This window comes from Mauremys reevesii, linkage group 4 (assembly GCF_016161935.1).
Source record: "Mauremys reevesii isolate NIE-2019 linkage group 4, ASM1616193v1, whole genome shotgun sequence".
Taxonomy (NCBI): Eukaryota; Metazoa; Chordata; order Testudines; family Geoemydidae; genus Mauremys; species Mauremys reevesii.
In genome coordinates, this window is record NC_052626.1 from 56,469,418 (window position 1) to 56,489,135 (window position 19,718).

General features: G+C 42.7%; 1 protein-coding gene across 5 annotated transcripts in view; it reads right to left on the reverse strand.

Annotated features, from left to right (window-relative positions):
* Positions 1-19,718, reverse strand: part of FMN1 (formin 1) — a 346,645-nt gene that overhangs the window by 225,107 nt on the left and 101,820 nt on the right. For 3 of the 5 annotated variants that reach the window (XM_039536556.1, XM_039536558.1, XM_039536561.1), the window contains one exon: positions 12,205-12,237. The exons of the other annotated variants lie outside the window; for them this stretch is intronic. In XM_039536556.1, coding sequence (XP_039392490.1) covers positions 12,205-12,237 — 33 coding nt within the window. The remainder of the gene's footprint in view (positions 1-12,204; positions 12,238-19,718) is intronic. 5 annotated transcript variants of the gene reach the window in all.

Below are 19,718 nucleotides of genomic sequence, written 5' to 3' on the forward strand. Positions count from 1 at the left end.
AGAGAGGAAAATGCAAAGAAAAATAAAATTCTTGGATCATCTCTGAATTGCTTTTCAGATATTTGTGAAGTTCTCATAAGACAATAGTTGATTTGAGCTAAGGACAGACTTTTTTTTGCAATTTTTCACAGAATAGTTGACTGCCTGCCCTCCAGGAGAGTAGCTCAGGGAGATGGCCAGGTGCAGAACCAGACACCCGGCTGTCCATCAAACAAAGTTTCCTTGGAAGCCCTGGTTCCAAGGGCAGTCCACCAGGCAAGCTACAAAGCAGCTGAGGAGCCATAAACTTGGAAGCCCAGCTTCTTCAAGAGCCCAGCAGGTGGGCTGCCCAGGAGCCAGGCAGGTGAGCTGGCAGGAAATTAGGCAGAGTTTGAAACCTGCGTGGCAGGATTCCATAGGGTTCCTCCCTGGTTTCCACCAGTAATTTGTTGAAATTGATATTTTAGACTTCAAAGAATTGGCAATGTCAAACAGAACAGTTTTCTAGCTGAATATTTTGACCAGCTATATTAACAATGCTATAGTCTGAAATTTTCTGGAACTTTTTAACAATCTCTGAGAATATGCAATTTTCATACAACATTTACTTCTTGCTCTTTGACAGATTCAGGATGTGCAGAATATTCCCAACAAATAAATATTGCTGTCAGAGGGGGATTGTTTTAAGCTTGAATTATCTAGTCTGTATAAAGATTTAAGTGAATAAGTGTAAATTGGTTTAGATGGAAAACTAACAAGCATGTCTTCTTATGCAGAAAATGACAATGCACACAAACAGCAGGTGTCTTGTACAGCTTTCCAGAATCCCATGGACATACTTGCATTGGATCTGACAATAATGAATGAATTAGCCAAAAAGACATACGTAAATAACACTGTCCAGGGCAGGCCTAGTACAGGCTAGGATTTTTCAATTAAAAGTGAGAAATTAGGTACAACGTTGAGATCCTGCTCCAAATATCCTCAAGCATGGAGTGGTTCAGGTTTTCAATTTGGGCCTTATTCTACCTCTACTGGACTGCAATTTATTTACTGATTGATTGTTAATAAACATTTAGAAAAAAATATGTATTTTACATAACTAGAAACATGAAACAACTTTTTCTAAATGCTGAACAGAAAAAGAAGTACCACCTCCCAGTAAGGTGTTAGTGCCTGCTTAGGTACAGATATACCTTTCATCTGACTGGTACAATTGAGGTCCTGACCACTTATGGCCATACCACAGCCCTTTTCACAAATGTGCAGCTGTTACCCCATAGAACCTAGCCAAATCCTCGCTTAGGTTATATTCTAACTAAAATTTCCTGTGTGGTTTTAGTTGCTATGACACATGGTACCCCATATTCAAAACCTTGTTGTCTCAGTTCTCATGAAGGCACTTAGCCTCATGACATAGATCACCATACATATTTCTCTGATCCCCAAACACATGCTCCAATAGAGAGGCTATGCAGTATACCTGTGACAGCAGCAAATTCAGCTACTTTAGTTCAAGTCAGCAGTAAATTCCAAAACTAAGGGCTCTACACAGAAAACATCCTATCAGAAATTCTCCTTCTTGTACACTAATGGAGATTCCACTCAAGCATCTCAATTAGCACAACTACAGCAGTACTGTCCAGAGATAAAGTGGTCTCTCAGACTGGGAGGCCTCAAGCCATAAAAGCCTTCAAAATCACTCCTTAAACTCTACCTGAAAACCAACAGGTAGAAAGAACCCTGGTATCATGTGCTCACAGTGGAATACCCTGAAAACATCCTCATTCTGCAATAGATTTAGCTTCACAATGGATCTAAGGTGTAACCCCATCCACTAAAACTTGAGCTGACAGATGCATGAATTATGGTAGCAAGATCTGCATCCAAGAATAAGGGTCACAACCTCCGAACCAGAGGAGATGGGAGAAAGCCATTTGGGTTACTACTGCTATTCAATCTTCTAAAAGAAAGTGGGAGCAACAAGACCCTCAAATGGTGAACTCAAATGACCAATGCTGAACAATCCCTTCGGAGGGGCTGCTATATCCTTGTCTATATCCTTTGTTTGCTACGCCCAGCCTGCCATCACCTCCGTCTTCTCCAGACTGGGCTTTAACCATATTCCTCTCAGTCACAACCTTGTCTCACCTTGACAGAATGACTTTCAAATGCTCTCACTTGGCTGAAAGAAATGGAGATATAGATTGTCATCCCCATATAAGAAGAGGGATCAACAGGCTCTTAAGGGAGGCACACTCAGTCCTCTTAACGAGTTCAAATAGCTCCCACAGAATGAGTACTTTGAGAATGAAGACTGCAGAGGAAATCAAAGAAACCAAATAATAATCAGCAAGACTCCAAAGAATCCTGGGAAGCTCTCATCCCCTTCCCCTCTCCTCTCCCAGAAATAAAGGGAAAGCAAAAATGTGCTAGGGATGAAAATGTGGTTTATCTGCCTTCAGTGAGACAGAAAGCCAACTTAAACAGTTACCTTTGTTTTACTAAATTAAAATGAATTTGAGAAACTCATCAGTTTGTGCAAAAATATAAATATTGAAAGTAATGACAAATTGTACTTAGAGTATCATATCGCATTGCCAACAAAAAGCTACATTCATCAAATTCTAACAGATAAATTGCCAGAACATTTTGTAGGGCTTTACATATTAACTTCAAAGTCAATAGAGCTCATGTCTGCAAACAGAGCTCCACTTTACACAATTGAGGATCAGAGCCTACCAGTCCACCAAGAGACAGGAAGTTCAGAAATCCTAGGTCTTCATCACTTTGCTCATCTTGAGCAGTGATACTGCAACATTTGTGTATAATTATTAATTATTTGTACAGTATATTAGGTATACATGGCACTTCAAAGACAAATAAAAAGAGAGGCCCATTTCCCCAGGAGCTTACCAGCAAAGAGATTGTGATGCTGGCAGACCAGGTGATAGCCCATGCCAAGACCCCCAGGCCTCACTAAAGACTGGAAAATGCATAGCTGGAAAGCAACCTGGCTCTCCTGTGTGTTAGTACTGTTAAAATAGATATTAGAGTTATGAGAATGTGTTTAGTGTTCAAACTTTATGAAATTCTTGTAGGATGCCACATGTATTAGTCTTACTTATAATCTCTGTATGCCAGGTTTAATGTAATATTAAACTGTTTGCTAAAACTGCAAAATGCCAGAGTTAGGGGAGAAGCATTACCAAGTGTGAAATACTAGTTTACCACAGGAAGTGTCATATCCTCCCCAACAAGGAAGGCCTAAAGACATCAGACAAGCCACTGTGGAACATCAATGGACAAAAGTCTTTGTTGATTGCTCCCCAGCCCTCCTATGAACTAGAGACATGCACAAACCCTCATCCCATCAGCCTGAGCTCTGGGGAAAGGGGATAAAAATCCCTTGTAAGGATGCTGCCTTGGGTGGGACACTTCTGAGACTATCAATTCAGGACAAATTGCTTAGAGCAGGGCAGTTATAGCCCAAGTCTGGGGTTCCTTTACCATTAAGGCACACCAAACCAGTCAGACAGAGAGGGCTTTGGTTTTACCCCACTGGCTAACCACAAGTCATACAAGCAATTCCCTTAGACACTCCAATTTCCCAGTATCACCATCAGTGCCACTCATTATGGGGATGAATGGTTATGAAAACCAACACCCAAGTAAAAGGAAAAAGGTTCTCCCAATTGGAAAGGACCAAGCCCCAGACCCAGGTCAATATACAAATCAGATTATACAGTCACAGTTTATGTCAATAATGTCACATCCCTGTCAAGAAAAATTGTTATCACTATGCTGCTTGGAACTTGGAGAGGACCAAATTTCTAAGCAAAAGCAGGGGATCCCCAAGCTGCTTAGCTTAGGTTAGACTGAATGGACATATAGCACTTGCATATTACAGCAGTGTCTATTGCTTTTTCAAATATAAGACTGTAACTCATTTGTGTACGTATGTTTACCTGCTTTCACCTTGTAAATAACTCATTTCTTTTTCCTAGCTAATAAATCTTGAGTTAGTTTATTACGGGATTGGCTACAAGTGTTGTCTTTGGTAAGAGATCTAAGGGTATGTCTACACTACAAGAGTAGTTCGATTTAACTTAGGTCGAATTTGTGGATTCGACCTTATGAAGTCGAATTTGTGTATCCACACTAAGGACTCTAATTCGACTTTGTGAGTCCACACTAACGGGGCAAGCGTCGACATTGGAAGCGGTGCATTCTGGGCAGCTATCCCACAGTTCCCGCAGTCCCCGCTTCCCATTGGAATGCTGGGTAGAGCCCCCAATGCCTGCTGGGGGGAAAAATGTGTCGAGGGTGGTTTTGGGTAACTGTCGTCATTCAACCGTCACTCCCGCCCTCCCTCCCTGAAAGCGCCGGCGGGAAATCTGTTAGCGCACTTTTTTGGTCAGTGACAGCGCGGGCGCCACAGCACTGCGAGCATGGAGCCCACTGCGATCATCGCTGCACTTATGGCCGTTGTCAACTCCTCGCACCTTATCGTCCACCTCTTCCACAGTCAGCTGCTGAGAAATCGGGCTAGGAGGCTCTGGCAGCGCGGTGAGGACATGAAGTGTCAGAGTGGCACAGACCTCTCACAAAGCACGGGATCCCGCGCCGCGGAGATCATGGTGGTAATGGGTCACGTTCATGCTATGGGATGGCGATTCTGGGCCCGGGAAACAAGCACGGACTGGTGGGACCGCATAGTGCTGCAGGTCTGGGATGAATCACAGTGGCTGCGAAACTTCAGGATGCGTAAGGGCACTTTCCTTGAACTGTGTGACTTGCTGTCCCCTGCCCTGAAGCGCCAGGACACCTGGATGCGAGCAGCCCTGAGTGTGCAGAAGCGAGTGGCCATAGCCCTCTGGAAACTTGCAACGCCAGACAGCTACCGGTCAGTAGCGAACCACTTTGGCGCGGGCAAATCTACCATGGGGGTTGCTGTGATGCAAGTAGCCCACGCAATCGTCGAGCTACTGCTCTCAAAGGTAGTGACCCTGGGAAACGTACAGGTCGTCATAGATGGCTTCGCCGCGATGGGATTCCCAAACTGCGGTGGGGCTATAGATGGGACTCACATCCCTATCCTGGGACGGGCCCCACCAGGCCAGCCAGTATATTAACCGAAAAGGCTACTTTTCAATGGTGCTGCAAGCACTGGTGGACCATAGGGGATGTTTTACCAACATCTACGTCGGGTGGCCGGGCAAGGTTCATGACGCGTGTGTTTTCAGGAACTCTTGTCTGTTTAGATGCCTGCAGGAAGGTAGTTTCTTCCCGGACCACAAAATAACTGTTGGGGATGTGGAGATGCCTACAGTGATCCTCGGGGACCCAGCCTACCCGCTAATGCCCTGGCTCATGAAGCCCTATACAGGCACCTTGGACAGTGACAAGGAGCTCTTCAACTACCGGCTGAGCAAGTGCAGAATGGTGGTGGAGTGTGCTTTCGGACGTCTCAAGGGGAGATGGAGGAGCTTACTGACTCGCTCGGATCTCAGCAAAACCAATATCCACATTGTTATTGCAGCTTGCTGTGTGCTCCACAATCTCTGTGAGAGCAAGGGGGAGACCTTTATGGTGGGATGGGAGGTTGAGGCAAATCGCCTGGCTGCTGATTACGCTCAGCCAGACACCCGTGCGATTAGAAGAGCCCAGCGGGAAGCGCTGTGCATCCAGGAGGCTTTGAAAGCTAGGTTCCTCAGAGAGCAGGGTAACCTATGACTGTCCAGTCTCTTTACAGAGAAGCTGAACCTGCCCCTGTTTCAGTTACTATTGACTTTTTTCAGTGGTTACATACCCCGTTCACCAGGTTTCCCCCCTTCCAACAGATGTTTAAAAATAAAGTTATTGGAACATTGTTAATTAACAAAATTTTCTTTACTAACGAATTCGCATTAAAGGGTTCAAACAGGGATGCAGACTGTGGTGGGTACGGTGTGCAGTGATGTACAGACCGCTTCTACACTCGAGGAATGACAGGCTCCTGCTCCTACAGCGGTCTCTGGGGGGAGGACGGTTACAGGAGGGTGTGCAGGAAGGGGTGGGTTTGCAGGAAGGGGTGAGGGGTGTGTGGGAAGGGTGAGTAGGTGTAGGGGGATGATGGCTCTGGCTGGGGCTCAGGGCATCGGAGAGGTTCATGGCTAGGGTGGAAGGGCATGGTAAGGGCAGCCTGCCTTGCCATTTGTGGATGCCAGGCGCTCGGACCCTGGGGCAGCATACACCTCCCAGACTGACCTGGGGCAGCAGACACCTCCCAGAGTGACCCGGGTGCCTAGTGACTGCACTGTGTGTGTGACCTGCTGTTGATCCTGCCCCCATGTCTGTACCCTGTTAATGGTGGCTGTCCTATGCAATTAACAAACCCCTCCCGCCCTTCACACAAAGTCTTCTGCAAAGAAACATGACGGAAACAGTAATTAACAGCAAACTATGTTTAATACTCAACTACACAGCTGGGGGATGATACTGGGATTTGGGATTGGGTGAGCCAGGAAGGGAAGCAATTCTCATACTTTAGGGAATGAGAGCTGTTTGGTACATGAGCGCTCTGCTGGGGTGGAGTGACAGTTTTCACGGCCCCTAGCGCCCCTCCTTCTTGTTATTTTGGGTGAGGGGGGGACAGGACTTTGTGGCGGGGGAGGGCGGTTGCAGATACAGTGCAGGGGGGCTCTCTCCTCCTGCCTGCGGTCCTGCAGAACATCCACAAGGCACCGGAGCGTGTCCGTTTGCTCCCTCATTAGGCCAAGCAGTGTTTGAGTCGCCTGCTGGTCTTCCTGCCGCCACCTGTCCTCCCGTTCGCTGTGTGAGCGCTGCTGCTGAGAGAGGGTCTCCCTCCACTGGCTCTGCTGGGCCGCCTCGGCTCTGGAGCAGGCCATCAGTTCAGTGAACATCTTGTCCCGAGTCTTTTTCTTTCGCCGCCTAATCTGCGCCAGCCTCTGTGAGGGGGATGCCAGGGCAGGTCGGGAAACAGCCGCAGCTGTGTGATGGGAAAAAGGAAGTGATTTCCTTGCAAAGATACATTTTTGCGAACACTGAACACAGTCTATTCTGTTTCTGTGAACAAGACCATACACAGCACCTATCTCATGCGCTCTCAGGACAAGTTCGAATTTTCGGCATTCGCTTTCATTGCCTGGGGTCTTGCACTAGAGATCAGACAAGCGGGGCAGGACAGCAGAATCCGTGTAGCAGCCAGGCCTGGTAAGCCGTAAACTTTAGGCTGCTTAAAAGTTAATGTATAGCAGTGCCCTCCTGCTGCAGGCAATCTGAAAAGCATAAACTCTGACCCTGTCCCACCCCCTCGCGGCTGTCCCCGGGAAAGATCCCTGTATGCTTCCCCTCTGCAGCCTCCACCACGTGGCTGTTAAACGACGCTTATTGTTATGCAAAGGAAAAGTGAAGCATTCCCAATAGTAACATTACACTAATTGCCCTAATTAGTTGCAGCAGTCGCCGAGTGAGATCACCCTGAGGCGGGTCACTAAGAGAGACAGAGAGCGCATGCCGCGTGAAACCCTGCACAGACCAGAGCCCTATGCTGCCATGCTCGTTGAGGCAATGCTCCCACTGTACGTGAGGCTAGCCTGGCGCGGAAGAGTGTGCTTCCACGGAGCACCCAATAAGGCACCTCTCCCCAGGAACCTCCTGCGGAGGCTTTTCGAGTACCTCTATGAGAGCTTCGTGGAACTCTCCCAAGAGGATTTCTGTTCTATCCCCATATGCATTGACCTTCTTTTCATACAGTTTTTATTCCTGTTTTTTAAAAAATAAATGTTTACATGTTTATAGCACTTACCGACTGATCCTTCCCCTGATTCAGAGTCCGGGTTAACGGCCAGGGAGAGTTGGTAGGGGATCTCTGTGAGGCTGATGAAGAGATCCTGGCTGTCGGGGAAAGCAGTATTGTAAGCGCTGTCGTCTGCCTCGTCCTCCACAAACCCTTCCTCATCTTCCCCATCTGCGAACATCGCCGAGGAACTGCCCGTCGACACTATCCCATCCTCAGAGTCCACGGTCACTGGTGGGGCAGTGGTGGCAGACGCACCGAGAATGGCATGCAGTGCCTCGTAGAAGCGGCATGTCTGGGGCTGGGCTCCGGAGCGTCCGTTTGCCGCTTTGATTTTTTGATAGCCTTGTCTCAGGTCCTTGATTTTCACGCGGCACTACGTTGCATCCCGGCTGTATCCTCTGAGTGCCATGGCTTTGGAGACCTTCTCGTAGGTCTTTGCATTCCGTTTTTTGGAGCACAGCTCCGAAAGCACAGACTCATCGCCCCACACAGCGATCAGATCCAAGACTTCCCGGTCAGTCCATGCTGGGGCCCTCTTTCTACTCTGAGATTGCATGGACCCCTCTCCCAGAGAGCTCTGCATCATTGCCGATGCTGCTGAGCTCGCCCCGATGTCCAACCAGGAATTGAGATTCAAACTGGCCAGACAGGAAAAGGAATTCAAATTTTTCCGGGGCTTTTCCTGTATGGCTGATCAGAACATCTGAGCTCGGACTGCTGTCCAGAGCGTCAACACAGTGGTGCACTGTGGGATAGCTCCTGGAGTTACTAAGGTCAATTTCCATCCACACATAGGCTAACTCGACAGAGCCATGTCGAATTTAGCGCTACTCCCCTCGTCAGGGTGAAGTACCAAATTCGAACTAAAGAGCCCTCTAGGTCGAACTAATTAGCTTCCTGGTGTGGACGGTTGCACGGTTAAATCGAATTAACGCTGCTAAATTCGAAATAAACTCCTAGTGTAGACCAGGCCTAAGATACAATTGACCTTTGGAACTGGGAGTAACTTGAATATTGTTGTGATTTTTGCTGTAAGGACCATCTATCAAAAGGCAGAAATGCATGGGTGCCAAGATAGACCAGAGTGACCAAGAGGACTGTCTGTGACTCCATATTAAGGCTATTACAGTGCGTTAGGAGTTTAAACTTGTTACTTGGATGACGAAATCTAATTATATAAAATACAGCCAGTTTGGGGTTTATGTCTTGTTCCTTGACACTCTGCCCTGAGTGCACCTGGCACTCAAGGTCATAGAATCATAGAATCATAGAATCATAGAATTCAAGATCAGAAGGGACCATTATGATCATCTAGTCTGACCTCCTGCAAGATGCAGGCCACAGAAGCCGATCACCACCCACTCCCTTAAGTGAAACCTGCTGCCCCAAGCGAGAGAAAGGCCAAAAAAGCCAGGGCCAATCTTCCTCTCCTTCCCGAATTCTTCCCGATCCCCCAATGTGGCGAGGGCATGGAACAGCATGCCCCCAGCACCAAACCAAGAAAAAAACATCAAAAAAGGACACACATCATACCAGGCACATAATTGATAATTGACCTATTGTTCCATCCATCCCTCCATCCCTCCATATCTTTATAAAATCTTTAATCTTAAAGTCGTTCCCTCCCTCGTCCTTCCCTTCACTCCAGTATTCCCTGATGATTTCCCTTAGGTTGCACCTCCTGGTTGAAGCCATTTCTTTCCTTGACTGACAGTTTATATGAGTCCTCGTCGTTGTCACATTAGCACTGAGCTGAAATAATTTCTCCTTCCTTTGATATTATTCCTCTATGATATATTTAAAATCATCTGATATATCATCTCATCATCTCCATTCATTAAGGAAAAAACAAAACCTCCTTTCAAAGTCTCCTTTCTCAAGTCTCCTTCCCTCCTTTCATCATCATATCACCTTCTTGTCTGTGTTCTTTCTTTCTTGAATTCTTCTTTATTCTTCATCCAAAAAAAAACTGCACACCAAACAAATGAGGTCTCACTCATCACTTAATATACCACACCTCCTAGCACTCTTATCTTATTATAGCCTATTCCTCGCCCTATGCCTACCAAGACCGCATAAGCTTTTTTTTACATGCCCATTCATCATGCATTTGCATCATCCGCGATTAGGTCCTTACTCTCCTCCTTCTCCTCCCTCCCCCCCTTCCTCCGTCTCTCCTCCCCCAGCTTATAACTAAGTTCTTGTAGACATCCCCCCTAACATAACCTTTACACTATCTCATTTTTTTTTTCTTACTCCTTACTCCCATTACATGGTCATCCCCAATCTCCTGAGAAATATCTCTCCTCCTCTCTTCAATATCAGCCCACTCCTACTCTTGGTTCCCAGGTCAGCAATAAATAGATTGAATAAAAAGTCATGAGCCACTCCAGACAGCATGACAAGGATGACAAAGGGAGATAAGGGAAAGATGCAGATTTTTAATAAATTTTTAATTGCTCATATTTAGACATTGCAGTTTTTCTTCTTCTACTATATTATTTTTAAAATTAGAGGATCAGAACCAGGCTAGATTAAAGACGAGGAGAGCAACACTTGCAAGCAAACTAAAAGAAGCAAGTTCTGAAGGAGTTTCACGGTGTTCAGACTCTGCTATCGTACTGATTTGATTATAGTTCTGGGGTTTTTTAATTTGTTAGACTATTAGTATATGCAGGATTGTTGTAGCGATGTTGATCCCAGGATCCCAGGCGGTGCATGAGTCTTCTGTTTGGGGAGGCTTACACGTGAGACTGGAAATTCCCTAGTAGTGGGGGGGCCCACCGGCACCTGGACCATGACTCCGCCCCCGAGGCTCCATCCCCACTCTTCATCTTCCCTTGAGGCCCTGCCCTCACTCTGCCTCTTCCTACCCCCGCAGTCCCCTTGCCCACTCCTCTCTGCCTCTTCCCCTGAGGCTTGCCCCCACCCATCGCCCGCTCTTCCCCCTGAGGCCTTCCCCTACCCGCCGCCTGCTCCTCTCTATGGCAGCTTTAAGCAGCTTGAGTTCAATTCCTATTACAGGGCTCCAAGAAGGATTAGAAATGCATCAACAGTATGCAGTATTACAAGCATCCCAGACGCAACGTTGCATGCATTTTAACATGACAGATTGCATGATAACCACAACATGGAGGTATTAAATGGATCTCTGACACAAAGTTTCACTTAATATCTCCATCCCACAACTGCAATGACTTCAAAAAGGACAGTGTGTGGATGGTTCTTTAAAATAAATTATGAATAAAATTACAATGTAAGCATAGAAAGCAAATTTTAAAATAAAGATTTTTAGGTTGGTTAGTTTTAAAGAGACAAAGGGCCATATTTCTATTTTGGATTAAACATTTTGAAGTTAGATGTTAGAGGCAAAAGGGGTTTTGTTTTTAGGAATTCCTGCAGCAAAGTTTAAAAAAAAAGGTTGTTAGGAGAAAGTCAATCTTAATCAACACAAATTAAGCTATAGAGCAATAGTTTTCTGCAATTATAATCAGAAACCTTCAGCAATTCTTCTAATGCCAAATTTGCAGAGAGAATTTATTCTCTGCCACAGATAATTTTGCCTTTGTTTAAAATATTTTTATTTCTTGCCATTTCTATATCACTCAGTACTGCAGAACATTACAAAATATCAGAGGTGCTCATATTTGATGCATGAGTCACTAGGCTACCATTGTGACTTGGATTTGTACTGCAATTTCCTCAATGTACAAGAGGCTTCTCTAAAATTAATTGACAGAAGCATTGCTCAAATGATAAGTGTAGTAGAAATAATTATGTATTAATAGGTTAAGTGGTTCCTTTCATTTCCTTACAGCACAATTAAAATCTGCTTTTGCTTCCAGACACTTCTCCACTGATTCATGAATAACTCTGCTAGAAATTTATATACTGGTATCTAACTGCCTTCACACAGCTTTGAAATGGGTGAGGTACTGCCAGTATTTCCTTCTCAGAGCTAAATAAATTCTTGTTCTGAATTAGGAGCAATGTGTTCCACAGGATACACAAAATGTGACAGTTCTCTGTTGTCATGCTGTTCCTGGGGGCTCCAACATTTTAGTATTGCAAGATTTGTCACTCAGACACAGAACCTTTTGAGATGGGTATTCAAATGGGAGCAATTAATCCAAATGCTACTTATTTTAATGGGACACTTGTAACTGGGACGTGCTAGATGAAACTGAATTGGTTTAGTGATCACGATAAACCTCAGGTTAGAATTTTCCCATTTATGCTGCAGCACTACAAGGGGCCTGGTTAATTGTGAGCTCAAAACTTAGATAGGCCCTGAATACATGTTCTTTATAAATCTTTCCATTATGAAAAAAAGTCATAAATTAGGTACCCACTGCATTTAAGGAAACGAGAGAAACCAAAGACTAGACACACACAGACAACAAAATTCACTCTCTACCCACCTGGTGGTCCCTCCTTGTAAAGTTTTAGGTGAGCTAGAGACAAAAGCATAAGCATTTTAGCCTCAAACAATATATTTATATTTTCATATTCATTACATATATCAGATATAGTACTAGGTGATTCCCATGTCAAACAGCAGTACTTCTAAAGGCTTCATTACTCATCATTGTCATTATTCACTACTGCAAACCCATCTACACTATTATCAGGAAAAACTGTGTCATGATTGTGAACTGCTTCATCTCTGTTAACTGCTATTAAAGATTACCATCTCTGCTAAAAGTTAAGGTCATAAGTACATTTTTAGAACTCTTGCATTCTACACTGATACCAGAGAAACTCCATTTTGAAGTCCCCAGACTCCATTTTGTAATTCTGGCTTCCAATTTAAATAAGGACCGTTAGATGGAAGCTGCAGGTCATGTAGCACTGAATATAAAATTGGAGGGAAAAGCAAATTAGCAGGGATCCACCCGATCATAACACTCTGAAGTAAACAATGGTGACCATGTGAATGAATGTTTAGTAGCAAAAGAAAAAAAAAGAAGATGGAATGTGTAATAAAACAAAAAACACTACAAAAAGTGTCTAGAAAGCTCTGACACGACCGTATAAAAGGCAATGTGTCAGTGGGCAGTCAAGAAAGTCAGAGCTGAGGTGCTGACAGTGCAGATGGAGCTGAGGAGAATGGACTGGAGAAGAGCAGATGAGAGGAGACCTGAAGAAGCAAGCGAGAAAGCAGCAGCAGCAAGTGGCTGTAGCACCAGGAGTCCTGTGTCAGCAGAGTAAGCTTGTCAGTTATAATTACAGTATAGTCTTAGAATGTGTATGTGTGAACTAATAAAAACGTTTGTGTGTTGATAATGAAAGAAATGTATAAGATTTAAATCATTTAAGGACTGTGTCAGCAGCCTATGACAGACCAGTCATCTGTAAAGGGTGCAACCGCTTAGAATCATCTCAGCTGTAGGTTATTGTGGTTGGGGTGCTCTTTACATTGCTGAAGGGATTTGTGTTTTTAGATTACTACTGTATTATGGATTATTGTTTATAAAAATAAAAAGGTGCCTTGTTTTGGAAAAGAATACTGCTTGTGTCAATCAATCATCTATCAGAAGTCTGCATCTGTGTCCTCCAGGAATTTCCTTAGCTACCCTAGTGATCCATACCATAGGAGAACAGAAAGGTGAACAGGTGGGCTGTTTTAAGGAAAACCTTTTAGGGGATATTTAAATTAATCTGTTTTTGAGGGAACCCTAGGTAAGACCAGGAGGGGGCAACAGGTGAGCTATTCTGGGGGTACCCCAATTCTGTTTTCAGGGTAACACCACATGTGATTTGATTAACGACAGCTCATCTATGGAAACACCCACTTGCAAAACAAACCTGCAAGCATTCCTACAAAAGTCAGAACACAAGATATTATATACGCATATACATGCATGCTGTGGATTATTAAAACATCTGTCTTACCCACCCACTTCTTCAAGGTTTTCACTTGGACATGACAAATGCCAAGGTCATGAAATTAACCACTTACCATGAAACTCAGTCAACTTGCTTAACAGGACAAGGAATCTAACTCATCCCAGAAATTATTAAGCTCAGCATTTTTCCTCACAGATTTCTATCTTGTATAATTTGATCTGAAGCCACAGACAGGGATGAAGATTTTATTTTTATAAATAAGCAAATAAATAAAAGTGATGTGTTCACTGATGAAGTGGCTATGCTCCTGAATCTTGTCTACAAACCAGGGGGAAAATTTAGTGTATAACTCGCAAGAAAAAAATCCCCCTAAGCGGTGTATTAGGTATGTTAGTGTCTGGTAAAATTAAAGCATATGTAACATTACAAGCGATAACAGAAGTATAAGCACAGACTTCAGTTTTCCAGACAGAACACACTACAGCAAGAATCTCTCTCTAATGTGTAACATACCCAGTAACGTGAAAGATAGCCAATTTGCTTTGGACACTACAAATACTTTATACAATGGCTTAGCACATTAGTCATACCAACAGGAAAAAATATTTGTATAAGGAACAATGCACACAATTGTTTTGCTAAATACAATACACACCCTTCTACCTTTGGCATGTGATCAATAGCAAAATTCCTTACAGTAAAGAGTTCACATTAGTATGAGTAAAAAGCATAAGTATTAAACAGGTATTAGTCACCGTAGAATGCACATTCCAGGATGTTGCCTTAAACAAAGTATGTGCATAATATGGTGCCACTAATACCAACCACAGACAAAGGCAAAGAAAATTTAATTTTACACATAAAAGTGAACTTTAACAAGCTCTAAGTGCACTTACAAACGTTAAAAGAACCATATCAAACCAAACCAACAGCTTCCTCCACCTCTATACCCCTCCTTACCCATTCCTGGGTAAACAGATGAGCTTCACATGCTGTCCTAAAAGACAAGTCTGCAACTTAACTGAAAACTCAGCATTCCACAAAATTGTGAAAGGAGGGATTGTGCATGCTCAAGATGATGGTGCTATTCTTTTTAGGCTCTACATTGAATTAGGTGGTTTTGTTTGAGATTTCTTTTGGGAATGGGACCAGAGCAGAGATTTAGACCCCAATTCAGGACAGCACTGAAGCAAAGGCTATTTTCCTGAATCAGTGTACCTGAACAATGCTGAGCTCACTCAGCTGCAGGATAACCCTGAAATAAAGCTAAAAGTAATTTAAAGTAATACCACGCCTACTTCTTCCTAGTTAACTAATCTTTTATATTAATCAGGTTAAGAAATTTCCCGGATAGATCTTCAGACCACCTTCCAAACATAAGGGTTTGCTTCTCCAAACATCAAATACGAAATTAGGAGTTCTTCTCTGCTATTAACTGAAAGCTAAAAATCATAAGTAGCAAAATTCATAATGAAGAACTGTAAAGTAAAGTAAAGTTTCTTGGCCAATACATTCATTACTGTAAAAAAAATCTCACTATTAAATGGAGTATAGAGGAGTATGTGAAAAATAAGGCTAAAATAAAAAACTTAACTGCTGGAGAACAAATGTACCAGAGAAAGTTTAAAAACTAATGAGCAACCTACCATCATTCCTCTGATGTAGCACATCCTACAGTACCGATTCTCCACTCACTCCTAATGATTCATTGCAGTTCTGAACAGGGCGCTTTCTTCATTTGCTTGCCCCTATTCATTACCGGCCCCACTATTCTCAACATTCTGAAGAACTCTCTACATTTCCTCCTCCATTACTTTCCCATGCAATTTTCTGTTTCAGCCGCTAGGTGCCACCAGTGCGTCCTCCCACATTACTGCATAACTATATGTGGGTATATAACTTAGATCCTCAGGCATGATCCTGCATGCTTATTCAGTCAAAACTCCCACTGTTTGAATAAGGAACGCTCTAACATTCTGCCCCACAAACTCAGGCTACAGTAACTGTTGGAGAATATTATTTCCAGCAATTAAAAATATTCTAGCTTGCATTGGCATTTAAATTAAAAATATAATTAAAAGGAATTTAAATATACCTAGAATTAAGGTGAGAATGTAGGCAAATATGGCATTTTAACCCAAAAAATGCCTTATATCCACTTTTTAAACATCCAGTCAATTTAAGCTCAACATTTAAGGTTCGTAAAAACTGTGATCAGTAGAAATGTTCCATTATTTTTTAAAGTTCGACTTAAAAGAGTTTTGTATTTAAAAAGTTTACTATAGTGTTTGCAATGCAAATCTTGAATTGTTGTGCGGCTACATTAGGACCAGCAAGTTAAAATGAACAATAACAAAGGTGAAACTACTCTACTTTCACAAGCAAGCTGAATGAAACAGAAAAAAGGATGCACACAATTTTTGTAGCCCTTTAACTGCATCATTTAATGTATTAGAAGTTTTATAAAATTAGAAAATTTCTTAAACAGGCTGCAGTAATTCTGTGTAATTAGAATTATTTATTTATTTATTTGCAAAACTCTCTTGGTACAAATGGCATAGTCTAATAAGGTCTAGAGTAATAGTTCCCTGGAATAAGGAATTCCTACATTGCAGAGAAACTTGTGCACACATACACCAAACGCAAATAAGCACCCATAAAATTATCACAGCTTAAGAGTCACCCATAAAATGCAAATGGAAATTAACATGAAATGTACTTAACCTTAAAGCTGCACATATTTGGTTTTGCCTTCTCTTTCTTTTCCATTTCTTACCTGCATTTCTCCATTTTCTCCCCATTAATTTCCCTCTTCATCCTGCGTGGTCTTTCACCTGTCTTCTGTCTCTTCTCCAAAGATTCCCCTCCCTTTCCCCACATACTTGATTTCCAACTCCTCCATTGTTACCCTTTAGTTTTCATTGCTCTTTAGTTCCCAAACTATCCAAGGCCCCACAAGTCAGCTACCCACTACTCAGTAGCAGCTTAACACAATTTCTTGCTCACCCTTGTTTCAGAGCAGAGAATGGGCAGCCTTACCCTCCCTTCCACTACTACCACATCTTTCTCAAATTAGTAGGGGGAAGGGAGACCTGCAAAGTCACCCTACACCCTAAAGTTTCAAAACAGAATGGTCATCAAGGACCTCTGAAGATTCTGGGATAATAAAAGTGCGGGTGGTGGAGGAAAGCAGTTTGCAAGTCACTGGGAAGACACCCCCCACCCCCAAGAAAATCAGGTGAGGGGGTAATCTGAAGGACAGGGGGTACAGATCAGGGGGGTTGAACAGGCAAATATTGAGATCTGGATATTCACGGTGGTCTAAATAAAGTCTAATTATTGGGACCACCCTCTAATCAAAATTTGATCATTGCTAAATTGTTACAGTAAGTATAATTATTAACTTTTTACTATAAATGGAGTGATCTTGGTAAACAGATAATGAATGCCCTAAATAATGGAGGCCAAACATTTCAATAAAATAAAAGGATTCCTACAAGTGTTTGGGCTTCATAAAGGAAAACAGGTGAAGTCTTGGTGTCTCTTCTGCATAAAGGAAGAACACACCTTCCATTCCCTCTGACTGCAAAGCAGCATAAATCACTGTTCCATGGTAATCACCTGAGTAACTATCTGATTGATCTTTCTTCTCCCGTTACAGGTAAGGCTAAAGCTACAGCTCATTTACTTGATGACAGATATTAATAACATCACCTGTCACTTTTGTCCTCTCAGGAAGGCAGCAATAGAAATATTGCTGTTGGGCAGCTGCAGTCTGATTTATGTCAGTAAATATCCTCCCTACTCCATATTTACAAAAAATCATTATGTGACTGGATCACATGATACAGTGTGCAATTATCCTGTTAGAGTGGCAAGATTCCAATAGTACGATACAGCAAATAAATGCCACCCAACCAACAAACAGGAGGAGCAAAGTTAATAAGGAATTTCTTCTAAGCATTACAAATTCTTCCCACTCATTCCACCCAGCAAAAGATTAAATAAAAGGAAGTTACTTATTTATCCACGTAAATTATTTTTTCAATATACAATGCACCTAATCCCAGACTACACACATACACAGTAAGTAAACATTCGATACATTCTAAGGTTCCTGAGATCCTGGAATAGCTGGAGGATTTAACACCATATGTATGAAATACCTTCTTATGTAAAATAAAATGGATCTCATACTGGTAAGAGCATGTGTTTTTACCATATGGATGGACATGAAACCAGATGAGGCCCAAAACTCTGATCTAAATCCAGATCCAAAATTCTACAATGTTTGAGGTTATTCTGATCCAGGATTTTAATTTAGGCTCATTTTTAAATCACACAAGTTCACAGGCTGGTTCTGACAAAAGTTGAACACACATGGTGTGTAAGACCGCAGAACAAAATCTGATACAAGAGAGTAAATTCCATTAAACACCCTGGGTTTTACTATTAAGTTGAATGGTCTCGTCTGTTTTGGCACCAGAATCCTGGAGCCAAAACCTCAAGTGATTATTCTATTTGTGCTATGTAGAACTTTTTTTAGATACTGGCTTCCCTTCCACTAGGTGAACTGCAGAGCACACCAAAGTATTGCGATCTGACTGCCCCGTGTGAACATTGCTGGCACAAACTAAAAGGTACCTTATTCATGTTATTGGAATCCTCTTTCAAACAGGACTATGTTAATGCAAACTAAGTACCTTTCATTTGTGCCAGCAGCGTCCATACAGAGCAGTTAGATTGCAACACTTTGGTACGCTCTGCAATTCACATTTCCGTAGTTTGCACTGCAGCACTGTGTAAACTTTGGCTTAACACACATAGATCTATAATCAGTATTGCTTAATACACTACTGGAAGGTGCTCAGGGCACATTACATGATGACAGAAAAGTTAAGGCAAATCAACTAAAAATATGAAGTCAATGCACATAAGTTAATGCACATTAAACCCTCAGGTGGACATTCTCATTCAGGAGTAAAGTGGTCTTAGTTCTCATGACAAGCCCTCTGATACTACAGTCATGAGAGATTAGCATTGTTTAAGAACCCATATAGAAGAGAATATAGAACAGAACTGGCTGCCTACTCACAAGCCCCAGGAGTAGCCTCTTATAGTCAGGAGGAAAAGATGGAGGGGAAATTTCGCTAACTACCCACCATCTTTATTATTAGTTGCATTTCAGTTGGCATGAATGAGATTCTGACATTAGGAGCAAGGATGCGACAGTCATTCCAGATGAGTGACATTTGGAAGGTATAAAAATTTAAAATGGCTGCACTAGTCACAAGTGGCAAGCTGGCTTGTAATAAAAACATCAGCTTCCCAACAGAAATCTAATGCAACTTGCCAAAATATGTTAAATCATACCAAGTCGGAACACATCTATTATATTATAACATTTGTGACAAATAATATAGTAAAACAATTTAAAACTCCTACTTCCATCACCAAATGAACTGGAGTCAAATTGGCAGTTACCATCAATCACAAAAACTCCAACTTCAGTCCATATGCACATACTAGGGGAGTAAATTTATCATTTTTACCTAACATATTCCTACCTAATCCTTTCTATTAATTAATAAACTGTTAACTCTATTACAGTTTTTAATACTATGTCTAAATAACAACTGTTAAGATCAAATGAATTCCAGTAACTCTGAGGATATGTATACACTACCGCTTAAGTTGATCTAACTTACATGATTCGGGGTGTGAAAAGGACACCCCCTCTGAGCAATGCAAGTTACACTGGCCTAAGCTCTGTCCATACTGGTGCTACACCTCTACCCCGACGTAACGCTGTCCTCAGGAGCCAAAAAAATCTTACCGCGTTATAGGTGAAACCGCGTTATATCGAACTTGCTTTGATCCGCCGGAGTGCGCAGCCTCGCCCCCTCCCCCCGGGGCGCTGCTTTATCGTGTTATAGCAGAATTCGTGTTATATCGGGGTAGAGGTGTATGTCAGCAGGAGATGCTCTCTCACGACATAGATAACTATTCCACCTCCGCAAGAGGTGGAAGTTGATGGGAAAGCGCTCTCCATTGGCATAGAGCGTCTTCACTAGACGCGCTTCAG